Source organism: Herpailurus yagouaroundi, unplaced genomic scaffold, assembly GCF_014898765.1.
Source record: "Herpailurus yagouaroundi ecotype Mexico unplaced genomic scaffold, PumYag 216, whole genome shotgun sequence".
NCBI classification, from domain to species: domain Eukaryota; kingdom Metazoa; phylum Chordata; class Mammalia; order Carnivora; family Felidae; genus Herpailurus; species Herpailurus yagouaroundi.
Genome location: NW_024412447.1, coordinates 16162265 through 16176953, shown reverse-complemented (window position 1 = coordinate 16176953; position 14689 = coordinate 16162265). Strand labels below are relative to the sequence as shown.

The 14689-nt window shown below is 38.6% G+C and overlaps 1 protein-coding gene across 1 annotated transcript in view; it reads left to right on the top strand.

The window, feature by feature from the left end:
• NIPSNAP2 (nipsnap homolog 2) overlaps nt 1–14689 on the top strand; it is a 38095-nt gene that overhangs the window by 19025 nt on the left and 4381 nt on the right. The window contains exons 6-8 of the mRNA XM_040456235.1: nt 769–909; nt 1950–1981; nt 11718–11812. Of these exons, the coding sequence (XP_040312169.1) occupies nt 769–909; nt 1950–1981; nt 11718–11812 (268 nt within the window). The remainder of the gene's footprint in view (nt 1–768; nt 910–1949; nt 1982–11717; nt 11813–14689) is intronic.

Below are 14689 nucleotides of genomic sequence, written 5' to 3'. Positions count from 1 at the left end.
TTATGTATTCAGACTAATACAATAAATGGTAGCATTATTATTATATATGACTCTTTTCTGTCACCATTCTTTAACATTAATACAAGTTTTACTCTTTGGATTCTTGAAGTTGTATTGAAACATAACTAACCCATTGTAATACTGTTAACATAACAGTTCTTACTATAAAATCAGTTGTACTTTGAGAAACTGGTACTTTGATGCCAGTAAGTCAGCACAGTAGACACAGTCAGCCCTGGATTACCTAACACATACCTGCTTCAGGAACTGTCAACCACATAGTCTTTCCTTTGGGCTGACATCCCTGTCCTCCCCACTCCCTTCAGGAATAGGTGCAGGTCAATGAAGAGAATTTTAACAGCCGTCCATTATTAGGAAAGAAAACCTTTGGTGTAGATTCCCTGTCCAAATATAAGTGGCTTTGGACTATCTGGTGTTTTGTAGTCTCCATGTCACTTTTGTTAATATGCTGTCAGACACTGTTAGGAGGACTTAAAAAGGTAGGAGATTAAGTTGTTATTTCAGTAGTTAATATTGTTATTTAAGTAACTAGATGGCCGTGTAGTTTGGTGTCTAAATCTGGACACTTTTGAGAGTGAAAATGAATGCTTTCGTTATTATGCTGGTTCAACGGGATGTAAACTGGGGCTGTCTTGGGCCACCTGGGGCCCTGTTTTTGATAGTATTCTAAGAGGAACATAAGTGATACTAAAGTGGATTTATATGTAAATCCTAGAAGATATAATGAGCATGTTTTTTCCCTCAAAGGCATTTGTGGAATTCCGCAAGGCAAGAAGCAACATGCTTCTCTCTAGGAAGAATCAGCTGCTGTTGGAGTTCAGTTTCTGGAATGAGCCTGTCCCACGGTCAGGACCGAATATATATGAACTCCGATCTTACCAGCTCCGAGTAAGTACAGAAATACCCACCAGCTGTCCTCCCGTGCTCCTGTGAGGAAGTACTGGCAGCCCAATGCCTACCACACAAGTGGACTTTACATTTTGTGATGTGTTTGGCTTAATATTTTGATTGGCTTATTTTATCCCCTGTCCAGTCCTTCTCTTCTTTCTTTTTTTTAATCTTCTTCTCTCTTATTCCTTCTCTTTTGCTAAGCTTTTATTTTTTATAATCTTACACATAATGTTTGTCATTTGACTTTTTTCTGTATCGCATTGCTATTTTTAAGAGGAAAGACCTAAAATGCAGGACTAGCTATAATACAGAGCATCTACTGTAATTGAACTAGAGCAGCTACTTCTCTATATAATAAAAATGAGACTGCTGAATAAGTTAGACGGCACCATAAGAGTCAAAAGGAATAATATTTTAAAACTTTCTTGATGTTTCCCCACTAAGTGACTACTAGAAAGAAAGCCCCAACTTGTTGGGATGAACACTGGGTGTCATATGGAAGCCAATTTGACAATAATTATATTTAAGAAAAAAAAAAAAAGAAAGAAAACCCAGATAGCAACATAGCAATGTTGTTAAAAGGAGTACACATCAGTAGATCTTAGTAGTCTAATACTCACCATTATACTGGAAAAAAAATAGTGATGTCCTTGTTAAATTTACTTAAATTGAATTTTTTTTCTTATTTCACCATAAAGTCTGAATGGGTACCAACAACTTAATCATGATTTCAGGACATCTGGAGGATGGGCTCAACTATGGTTTTGATAACCATAATTAGATGACTTACTATAAATATTGTCTTCGTGTATGAAATTAGAATAGAATAGAATAGAATAGAATAGAATAGAATAGAATAGAATAGAATAGGACTCTCACTATGGGATAGATATGTGCGCAGTGAATAATATTTTGTTACATTTTTTATTTTGTTATACTTCATTTTTAAGTTAGTTTTGTCATTTGATATTTTTTATACTGCTGTTCCTGTATTTCTTCACAGAACTAACAAACTCAAAATCCAAATCTCTTTTCAGCCAGGAACTATGATTGAATGGGGCAATTACTGGTAAGTATATTACCAAATGGTGACTTTGTAATCTTATTAATAGATTATTTTAGGCCATAGTGTTAATTCAGGAATAAAATCTGGGGATAAAACCATGATTTGATATTAGACTGTTTTGTTTGATGTTTCTATTACAGAATTTTTCAAACGTATACAAAACTAGAGAGACTAATACCGTGGATCTCCCTGCCCCACCCACCCCCTTCCATTCCCATCGCTTAGTTTCAGTAGTTACCAACACATGGCTGGTCTTGCTTAGGTCTAACTCTCCCAACCCAAATTATTTGAAAGTAAATCCAAACAGCATGTCATGTCATCCATAAATATTTCAGTATATATCTCTAAGAGATAAGGACTCTGTTTTTTTTTTTAATTTTTTTTAATGTTTGTTTATTTTTGAGAGAGACAGAGCATGAGCAGGGGAAGGGCAGAGAGAGAGGGAAACACAGAATCTGAAGCAGGCTCCAGGCGCTGAGCTGTCAGCACAGAGACCCACACGGGGCTCAAACTCCCAAAATGTGAGATCTTGACCTAAGCCAAAGTCGGACACTTAACCAACTGAGCCACCCAAACACCTCTATTTTTTTTTTTTAATAAAACCCAGTGTTGCATTAAGTAATTTCATATTTTTGGATATTACCTTTTTTTGAAATGTTTTTGTCACATAAACAGCACCACAATGACACAGTTGCTCGGGGTTTTTTTCTTCACTTAAGTAGCAGACTACCAGCTTTTCCCCAAACTGATCCATAGGTTCATCACAATTCCAATCAAAATCCCGGCAGGCTTCAGAAATGCAAAGGACCCAAATAGCTAACACAACCTTAAAAAAGAACAAAGTTGGAGGACTCACAGATCTCAATTTCAAAACTGACTACAAAGCTACAGTAATCAAGACAGTGTGGTACTGGCATAAGAACAGGTATATGCAGATCAGTGGAACAGAAGTGCAAGTCCATAAATAAACTCATAAATATGAACCATTTGTACCAAGTAAATTTCAACACATGCACCAAGTAAATTCCATGGGGATAGTCTTTTCAACAAAGGGTGCTAAGACAACTCGATATCTTTGCAAAAGGATGAATTTAGACCCCTGCCTCACATTATACACAGAAATTAACCATAACATAAAGGTTAGAAGCAAACGTAGGAGAGAGTCTTTGTGACCTAGGTTAAGCATATAACACCAAAATCCATGAAAGAAAATGATAGATTATAATTTATCAAAATTAAAAACTTTGTAATTCAGAGGGCATCATTTAAAAAATTAAAATGCAAGTCACAAGACTGGGAGAAAATTTTACAAATCATATCTGATAAAGGACTTGTATCTAGTATATGTAAAGTCCTACAACTCAGTAATAAGAAGACAAATAACCCATTTCAAAAATGGACAAAGGATTTGAATAGACGATTCTTCACAGATACACAAACAGCCAAAAAGCATATGAAAAGATGCTTAGCATCATTTATCATAAGAGAAATGGAAATCAAATGAGATTAAAAAAAACCCTAAAACAAGCTATCATCTCACACCTTTTATGATGGCCATTATCAAGAGAACAGAAAGTAACAAGTATGGTGAAGATACAGAAAAATTGGAACCTTTGTGCAGTTGGTAGGAATGTAAAATGTTGTAGTAATTATGGAAAACAATACAGAGGTTCCTCAAAACATTAAAAATAGAATAACCATATGATCAACAATTCTACTTCTAAGTTTCTAATCAAAAGAATTCAAAGCAGCATCTCAGAGATATTTTCCCACTAATTTTCATTGCAAGCATTAGTCACAGTAGCCAAGAGGTGGAAGCAACCCAAATATCCATCGAGAGATGAATGGATAAAGAAAATGTGATATATACATATAAGGGAATATTATGCAGCCTTTCAAAGAAGGAAACTCTGCCATGTGCTACAATATGGATAAGCCTTGAGGACATTCAGCCATTCATAAAAGGACAAATAGTATATGATTCCACTAATAACAAAGTCTCTAAAGTAGTTAGAATCACAGTAATGGAAAATGAATAGTTGCCAGGGTCCAGGTGGAGGGGACTTGGTGTTTAGTGAGTATTGAGTTTAAATTTGACAAGATCAAAAAGTTCTGGAGATCCCTTGCACAACAATGTGAGTGCTTGTGACACTACTAAACTGTGAAATGGCTGAGGTAAGTTTAATGTTATGTGTTTTTACCACAATAAAAAATAAATAATCATGAAATAAATTTTTAAAAAAATTTTTCAGTGGGCAAGGGATTTGAATAGACATTTCACCAAAAGAAATGTATAAATGCCTAATAAGCACGTGAAAAAGTGCTCAACACTCCCAGTCATTAAGGAAATGCAAAGTAAAATCACAAAGAGAGAAGACATCACAAACATTCAGATGGCTTTCACTAAGAAGACAGATAATAACACATGTTGGTGAAGTTGTGAATCAGTTGGGACCCTCATACATTGCTGATGAGAATGTTAAGTGGTACAGCCACTTCGGAAAATAGGCAGTTACTCAAAATGTTAAACATGGAATTACCATATGACCTCACAGTTCTATTCCTAGGTATATACCCAAGAGAATGAAAGCATGCATTCATATAAACTCATATACAGTGATCATAGCATTTCATAATAACCAAATAGTGGAAGTAGCCTAAAATGCCCATCAGCAGAGTGATGGAAAAATAGGCTGTGCTGCATCCACATAATGGAATACTATTCAACAGTAAAAAGAAATGAACTGCTGATATGCACTACAAATATAGGTGAACCTCAATAACATGCTATGTGAAAGAGTCCAAAGCAGCACATATTCTGTGATTCCATTTGTATGAAATATCCAGAAAAAGCAAATCTATAGAGACAGAAAGATCAGTGGTTTCCTGGGGCTAGAGGTGGGAACAGAAAATGATTGTAGATGGGCACAAGGGATCTTTTAGCACAACTGGATTGTGATGATTGCATAAGTCTGTAAATTTACTAAATATATATATATGTATATATATGTGTATATATATATATAATCTATAAATGTATATATATTTATACCTAAGTGATTTAGGTATATTTATACCTAAGTGATATTTTACAGGATGTAAAATATACCTCAGTAAAGCTGCTAACGATGCACACACCTTACCAAAGAGAATTTATACCATGAAACCAAGAATAATTCAAAAAGAGGACATTGATAAATATAACATAGGTGAGGCTGTAATAGGTGTCTGGCTTCTGCACCCCAAATACCCGGCCCCCATGCTTCTGTTAGAGCACTTGTCACCCCAGTGGAGTCTCTAGTTTCTAGTTCTACAACTCTGTCTACAAGACCTGGCACATCCTGGGTGGTTGGTAAATGTTGAATAGAGGGCAGAAACTAGTGGTTACATAAGAAGAAAAGGTCTTTGCCAAGGCCAGTTGCCAAACTTGTAAACAACTTCTGTGCCTGAGGGGAATAGATTATATATATTCATGCAGTAGAATCTTTTTTTTTTTTTTTTAATGTTTATTTTTGAGAGAACACAAGCAGGGGGAGAGGCAGAAAGAGAGGGAGACACAGAATCTGAAGCAGGCTCCAGGCTCTGACCTGTCAGCACAGAGCCCTACACGGGGCTCAAATCCATGAACTTCAAGATCATGACCTGAGCCAAAGGTGGACGCTTAACCAACTGAGCCACCCAGGCACGCCTCTGCAGTAGAATCTTATATGGTGGTTAAAGTAAAACAGATCTGCATATGGATAAGCATTGAAAACACCAAGTTCAAGAGAAAGAGCTAGTTAAAGAATGTGTACAACGTGATGTCTTTTAGGTAAAGTTGTTTTCATGTCTATTTATTTTTGAGAGAGAGCGCAAATGGGGGAGGGGCAGAGAGAGGGAGACACAGAATCTAAAGCAGGCTCCAGGCTCTGAGTTGTCAGCACAGAGCTGGACGCAGGGCTTGAACTCACAAACCGTGAGATCATGACTGGAGCCAAAGTGGGAGGCTTAACCAACTGAGCCACCCAGGTGCCCCTTAGGTAAATTTTTAAATGATGTAACAAAAGAGTCCTATAAACAAGTTGTATATAACAATTATATGAAAAGATAGAACTGTTGTTCATGGATACATACATATGAAGTAGAAATACAAAACCATAGACAGGAAGACATGTCTTCAAAAGAGGTAACTGCTTCCAGAATGTAACTCATGGGGGAGGGTGGGTGGGGGTGGGGAGGAGAATGCAAAGGGAGCTTCACCTGTTTCTGTGGTGTTCAGTCTGAAACAAATACGAGAAAATGTAAAGTATTGATATTTTAAAAATCTAGGTGGCCAGAGTGTTTTAAATCATAATTTAAAAGACAGTTTAAAAATCATCTTAATCCATGTTCAGAAGTCATTTGAAAATATTGAATACCAGTTTTATTTTATTAGAGACACTAATTTCTTTAAAAAAAAAAGTTTATTTATTTTTGAGAGCGACAGATCATGAGCAGGAGAAGGGCAGAGAGAGAGGGAGACACAGAATCTAAAGCAGGCTCCAGGCTCCGAGCTGTCAGCACAGAGCCTGACACGGGGCTCAAACCCGCAAACCGTGAGATCATGACCTTAGCTGAAGTCGGACGCTTAACTGACTGAGCCACCCAGGCGCCCCTAGAGACACTAATTTCTAATAAGAAACACTTTAAAAATTAGGAATAGAGAATATTTTATTTAAGTCAGGTTGGCAACCTTTTCTGTAAAGGAACAAATAATAATATTTTAGGCTTTGGTGTGCCTGAGTGGTTCAGTCAGTTAAGCGTCTGATGTCAGCTCAGGTCATGATACCATGGTTCACCGGTTTGAACTCTGCATCATGCTCTCTGCTGACAGCTTGGAGCCTAGAGCCTGCTTCATAGATTCTGTCTCTCTCTCTCTCTCTCTCTCTCTCTCTCTCTCTCTCCCCTCCCCCACTCGTGCTCTGTCTCTCTCTCTCTCTGGCTCTCTCAAAAATAAAACTAAAACATAAAACATTAAAAAAATATATTTTAGGCTGTGTGGACTGTTCTGGGTCCATAACGATTATTTAACTCTGCTATTTTAGTGTGCAAGCAGCCGTGAGCTTTTGTAAATGGGTGAGCATGGCTGTGTTCCAACAAAACTTTATTTATGGTTGCTGAAATTTGAATGTCATGATTTTCATGTATCATGAAATATTCTTTTGATTAGATTTTCAAGCATTTAAAAATGTAGAAATCATTCTTAGGTCCTGGGCCATCAAAACAAGCAACAGAGCAGGGGATTTAGTCTGAGGGTCTGCTGTGCTAGCCTTGATTTAAACGAAAGCACTATCCATTTCCTTCCATGTGTTCTTTTTATTTTCCGTTTTGAACTTTCTTGCTTTGAACTACATAATTTCTAAGATCTAGATCCAAAAAATGGCTCTGTGATTCTTTTTTTTTTTTAAGAGTTTCTTTTTAAGTAATCTCTGTACCCAACATGGGGCTTGACCCCATATCCCAGACATCAAGAGTTGCACGCTTCACCAACTGAGCCAGCCAGGTGCCCCCATGATTCATATTTCTAATAAATCTTTTCTTCTTGGGTCATCAAAGGCTACATAATGCAAGTTAGAATTTTTTTTAATTTGAAAACTAAGAAATACATTAATTGTATACTGTTACACAGTTAATACCTATAGGCACCATTTTATTAAGGGACCTTTTTTAGGGAGGGGCCTTATAAAAATGTAATAATTTAGTTGCCCACAGAATAGGATCATTCATTATTTCTATTTTTGCATGTTACTAATTAAGACTTGCCCACCATGGGGGTGCCTGGGTGGCTCAGTCAGTTGAGCATCCAACTCTTATTATCAGCTCAGGTCATGATCTCCTGGTTTGTGGATTTGAACCCCACAACTGTCAGCTCAGCTGACAGTGTGGAGCCTGCTTAGGATTCTGTGTCTTACCCCACACACACACCCCCTCCTTCACTCATGCACTCTGCTGTCTAAATAAATAAATAAACAAAAAAACAAACTTAAAAAAAAAAAAAGATTTGTCCACCGTGGCCTTCACAAGGAAGTACTGAGATTTATTCTTCAGTTACTTAAAAAATTATTTATAAATCCAGCTCAGCATTCAATTTATATTTTGGCATATAGGTAACTATTTAAGATGGTGATCTCCTCTTCAGTACATGCTTCTGATTATTACGAGGCTAAGGCAAGTACGTTTTCTTTGCCTACTGTAACTGAATTAGAAAAATTCATAATGAAATTAATAATCCTGAATATTTATCACTATCAATGAAAGACAGTTTTTCCCCACCTCTAAGTTAGAATGCACGTTAAAGTGATCTGCTTAATTTCAATAATTTACCAATCAGATTTGTAATTTTTGTGAAGCTATCAATCACTTAATTCTAGATATAAAGGTTAAAGAATTTAATATCATTTAGGGGTAGCCCATGGGAGCAATAGCAAGAGATCCCTCCTTCACCACAAAAGAGCCTAAAAGCTTGGGTCACCCTCAGAGTTGAGCTTATGGGTATGAGAGCTGAGATGTACAAATTGATCTTAAGGAGGCTGGCTTTATCACTCCCACTGCGGTTGCCCTTGCTCTGATCCTATACCCCGCTGCTTCCTTGATGTTCTAATTCAGTTGCTATGAAGTTTTCCTCCAGGACAAAAATGTACTGGTCAAGCCAACTCAGATATCTTGTCCCCCAAGAGTACTGTCTCACGGTAGATGTTAGTAGATTGATATCCTTGTTCATATGCCCCCAACTCTTCTAAATTAACTATAATGAATCTATCTTCCCAAGTCCTGTCAATTCTGACACCCTGATGACAGACTTTAGGCCAAAACGTGTTGATGTAAATTTACTGGGTAGTCTGTGGTGGGAGGTCTCCAGCTGTGCTTTTCTGGGTGACCTCCCTGTATCATTCAAGCCACTTTTTTCATTTTTAAGTTTGATTCTAGAAAACTGCTTTTGGGAAACATACATTTTCTAAAAATAGTTTTAGGATTTCAGATGCATCACTGAATATCAAGTAGTTGGTACAAATATGAAAGAAGGTGTTTAAGGAACTGACATGTTTGCAGTAGGAAATTTTAAAAGGAAAGTTTAAGACAAGTGCAAATTTTTTATCAATTTAATCACAATTTCTTTTTTTTTGTGTTTTGATTTTCATTTATTTTCACAATGTTTTATAATATCCCATATACAAGACCTATAAACTTTTCATTTCTAGCCTTTCAACATTTTTTATTATATCATTAAAAGTATCATTTATAAAATCTCCATTTTTTTTTAATTAGGATATAGAGATGAATTAGAATTTGTACCTTGACTCTATAAGGCAACTGATGAATTCACTTATTTTGTTTGTTTTGTTTTTCTTTTTTTGTCTTTTCAAAACTCCTTTTATTTTATTTTTTATTGTTTTAAATTTACATCCAAATTAGCATATAGTGCAACAATGATTTCAGGAGTAGATTCCTTAGTGCCCCTTGCCCATTTAGCCCCTCCCCGCTCCGACAACCCCTCCAGTAACCCTCAGTTTGTTCTCCATATTTATGAGTCACTTCTGTTTTGTTCCCCTCCCTGTTTTTATATTATTTTTGTTTCCTTTCCCTTATGTTCATCTGTTTTGTCTCTTAAAGTCCTCATATGAGTGAAGTCATGCAATTTTTGTCTTTCTCTGACTAATTTCACTTAGCATAACACCCTCCAGTTCCATCCACATAGTTGCAAATGGCAAGATTTCATTCTTTTTGATTGCTGAATAATACTCCATTGTATATACATATACCACATCTTCTTTATCCATTCATCCATCGATGGACATGTGGGCCCTTTCCATACTTTGGCTATTGTTGATAGTGCTACTATAAACATGGGGGTGCACGTGTCCCTTCGAAACAGCACACCTGTATCCCGTGGATAAATGCCTAGTAGTGCAATTGCTGGGTCCTAGGGTAGTTCTATTTTTAGTTTTTTGAGGAACCTCCATACTGTTTTTCAGAGTGGCTGTACCAGCTTGCATTCCCACCAACAATGCAAAAGAGATCCTCTTTCTCCACATCCTCCCCAACATCTGTTGTCACCTGAGTTGTTAATGTTAGCCATTCTGACAGGTGTGAGGTGGTGTCTCATTGTGGTTTTGATTTGTGTTTCCCTGATGATGAGTGATGTGGAGCATTTTTTCATGTGTTGGTTGGGCATCTGGATGTCTTCTTTGGAGAAGTGTCTATCCATGTCTTTTGCCCATTTCTTCACTGGATTATTTGTTTTTTAGTTGTTGAGTTTGATAAGTTCTTTATAGATTGGATACTAACCCTTTATCTGATATGTCATTTGCAAATATCTTCTCCCATTCTGTCAGTTGCCTTTTAGTTTTGCTGATTGTTTCCTTCGCTGTGCAGAAACTCTTTATTTTGATGAGGTCCCAGTAGTTCATTTTTGCTTTTGTTTACCTTGCCTCCGGAGATGTGTTGAGTAAGAAGTTGCTACGGCCAAGGTCAAAGAGGTTTTTGCCTGCTTTCTCCTTGAGGATTTTGATGGCTTCCTATCTTACATTTAGGTCTTTCATCCATTTTGAGTTTATTTTTGTGTATGGTGTAAGAAAGTGGTCCAGGTTCATTTTTATGCATGTCGCTGTCCAGTTTTCCCAGCACCACTTGCTGAAGAGACTGTCTTTATTCCATTGGATACTCTTTCCTGCTTTGTCAAAGATTAGTTGGCCATACGTTTGTGGGTCCATTTCTGGGTTCTGTATTCTGTTCCATTGATCTGAGTGTCTGTTCTTGTGCCAGTACCATACTGTCTTGATGATTACAGCTTTGTAGTATAGCTTGAAGTCTAGGATTGTGATGCCTCCAGCTTTGGTTTTCTTTTTCAAGATAATCAGAATTTCATGTTATACACAGACACATATGTATATATACATATTCTCCCACACATAGGAATGCCATTTGGTACTCATTTTCCTGATGGTTCATTCTGGTAAGGGGGAAAAAAAAAAACAAGAGGCAGAATCTTTTTCTTTCATTTTTTATTGAAATATAATTGACACACATGTTAAATTAGTTTCAGGTGTATAGCACAGTGATTGGGCAAGTGTAGCTACCTTCTGGCACCATACAACACTATTATAATACCACGAGGCAGTTCCAGTTTTGATAGTGATGGTATATCAGCAGGAAGCTCCACATTCATGTTTTTCCATGTGCTGTCCAAGAAGTTGAAGAATCTCCCTTCAAGTTTAGAGAGCTCATGTGTCTTCCAGAAATCATGGTCTGCAGCTGCTTTGAGGGTGTGCTCCCTTCTCCTCTGTCTTAAACCCTACTCTCCAGGGGTGGCCCCTGTCTCCCTTAGATAGAGTAACTCTTGGCATCTTGAGTGTTCTAATATCCAGGTTTTCCTCACTTTCCCTCAGCAGGTTCTTGGAGAAGCAATTCTGTTTAAGTTGACAGGTCCTATCCTCTGCCAATTTTCTTGACTTTATGTCAAGAATCAGGAGTGCAACCATGTACTCTGAAACATTGATTTTGTTTAGTCATTACTGTCCATTTCCCCTAAAAATGACTCTTCTAGTTACAGAAAAGTACATTTACATCTTATATAGGTTCTGTATATTAAAATAACATTCGATTGCATTTGGTAGTTAAAAAACAGTCTTCATATTGAACAACTTGCTCTGAGGATAGAAAAAATCTGATTCTTTTTAATGTACCTGATTCAGTATCTGAACATTGTCATTGTCCCTTACAGGGCTCGTGCAATTCGCTTCAGACAGGATGGTAATGAAGCAGTTGGAGGATTCTTCTCTCAGATTGGGCAGCTCTATATGGTGCATCATCTTTGGGGTATGTATTTTTTCCTTTATTTTTATGTTACTGGGATTTCAGGGTTCATTACCAAATAAGTTAAACTAGGCAATAAAGCACATCTCAAGTCAGTAACTTTAAACACCATAGCAAATCCAAACATCATAGATGGAAAGTAAATGCTGGGCTATCTACAAGGAAAGAGGTCAACAGTGATGAACTATCTACAAGGAAAGAGGTCAGCAGTGAAAGGCCCGTAGATTTGTGGCACATTAGCAGCTGACGTGGGAGTGGGAATAGTGGTGAAAGGAACAGGCAGCCGTGGGAGAGGGAAGATGGTAAAACTGTTGTCCCTTTCTAGACACTTCCCATGACTCCTCAGAAACAATCCTGCATTTTACCAGAGAGACACCTCCCCACATACTCATTCGCTGCCTGCCTTGTGTCTGATTGCATTGTCCAGAGGCCCTTCTCTGTGTACTTTTCCAACCCTGCCCACTTTTGTTTGGCACCATCTTTAGTATCTCTCAGGGCCTGACTCAGGTGTGCCCCCTCGCCCCCCATAATGAGTGTCACTCTCCTCTTGAACCCCCCAGAGCCCAGTATCATGTAGGTCGTCACGTTGTGCTATTTGTGTCTGTCTCCCTGCTAAGAACAGGAATTAGGTCTAAGTAATAGCTTGGTACATTCTGGGCACGTCTGTATGTTTATTAAAGTTTTTGTGGGTTTTTTTCAAATGTTTGTTTATTTTGAGAGAGAGAGAGAGAGAGAGAGAGAGAGAGAGAGAGAGAGAGAATACCAGTAGAGGAAAGGCAGAGAGAGGGGAACAGAACCTGAAGCCGGCTCTGCACTGATGGCAGTAAGCCCAACGTGGGGCCCGAACCCACGAACTGTGAGATCATGACCTGGGCCAAGGTCCATTGCTCAACCGACTGAGCCACCAAGGCACCCCTATTTATTAAAGTTTAAAAAATGAAAAGTGGAAATCATTTCCAGACCATATTAATAAACTGAGATGTTGTTTGACTGCTCAGTCCCACCACGTGCTGTACCCTGAGAGCCTGCTGTGTTAGCGTGGCAGGCTTACAAAGATAAGTGACAGGGCTAATGAAGGATTAAGACAACATAAGGGATATGCCATGAGGCAGTGTGTGGTCAGTAACATAGTTATATTCGGGGCACTCCCAGCGCTTAAAGGGATATAAACTTACATGTAGTTGAGGAAAATCAGTAAAAGGTGAATATGAGCTAGACTTTTGGATCTAAATAGGTTGCAGGTAAAGTCAAGCAGGAAGGGCTAGAACATTGATGGAGATACGAGAATTTTTATAAACAGTGGTCAGAAAACTACAAATAGTGCAGACTGGCTAAATGGTAAGAGACCTGCTGAGGACCTAAGTCTGAAGTGGATAACTTGAGGCAAGAAAAGTAGTTTTTACACCATCAGGGTCTGGGGAAGAGACCCCCATCCTCACCTCCACCAATCACTGCTTCATCCAGTTGCTGATCTCAGCTGCACACACTGGGCCTCCCTGGTGTGTAAGCAACTGAAAACCCTGCACCAAATAATAGATGCTCCCACGAGCATCAGGTGCAACGTTGTCCTAGGGACCTTGGTTCTCTAGCTAACTGGGATTTGACTTCATAAATATCAGAGTTGTCAAATATAATAGATTTGGGAACAAATCTTCAAAACATATGTCCCTGCCTTTAGAGATTATGCTAAACATAATTTAACCTTTATGGGTTGAAGGTAGGGGTGAAGTCGTTTTGTTCTTTTTTTTTTTAAATAATTATGTGGTCTGTCTGGAGGATATAAACTGAAAAGTCAGACCTCTTCCCTCACCTTCCCCTCAGGCTTGGCTCCTGCGCACCTTCCCAAACACCCTCGGTATCTGAGCACAGGAACTTGATGGTCAGGGTTGCCATGTGCTTTGACTCTCAGGCAGAGGGCAAGCCATATACCCACTCCACTCATGTCAGGGTTTCCAGTGTGTCTGGATAGGGACTCGCGGGTGACAGAGCAGACAGGCACTGGCAGGTGTAAGTGGCAGAGCTCTGACAGAAGCTGTGGGGAGCATAGGCCCTCAACTCTGTCCCATGGGGAGGACTTAAGGCTTCACAACAGCAGTTGACAAGGAGTTCACCAAGATGCTCCTCCATGCAGAGATGCAGAAGCCAGGAACAGTGTGGTGCTCTGGCATTGGAGAGCGGCCAGATTGCAGCATGTGTCTTTTCTTAGGCAGTACTCTTCTCTACCTTCCTTTGTTGTCCCCAGTCAGTGTCCCAAATGTCCACTACCCTATTATATAGGAAAAAGTATCGAGATATGCAGAGATGAATTCTCAGTAGCCTGCCCCAAAAACTTACCCTCACTTTTCCACATTTTTTAGAGAACCACGTTTATCAGGCACCTCCAGCGTGTTATTTTCTGCATCATTCTCTTTAATCCTCACCACTACAAACCACAATGAGGTACCTGTGCCTCACAAATGATAAATCAATCACCTAGAATCGTCAGTAACTGAACCAGGCTCAGACTTGGGCACGTCTGGCTTTTTCAAAGCAGATCATTCTACAACACAGCACCTCTTCCTTTTACCCTCGCACTTGATGCCTTTCCTTCCTCACCTTCCTTCAGGCCCTGCCCCTTCCATCTGTTCCACCACCCCCATCTATGGGCTCCCTCTCCCCAGTAATATGAACATGCCCAAGTGCTTCCTGCCTTTAAAAAGCCTCAAACCCAAGTGTCCACTGATGGATAAACAGGTAAACAAAATGTGGTATGTATATATAATAGAACATTGTTTCCATAAAAAGGAACGAAATGCCAATACATGCTTCAACATAGATGAGCCTTGAAAACATTAGATTCCGCTTACATGAGGTGCCTAGCATAGGCAAATTCATAGAGAC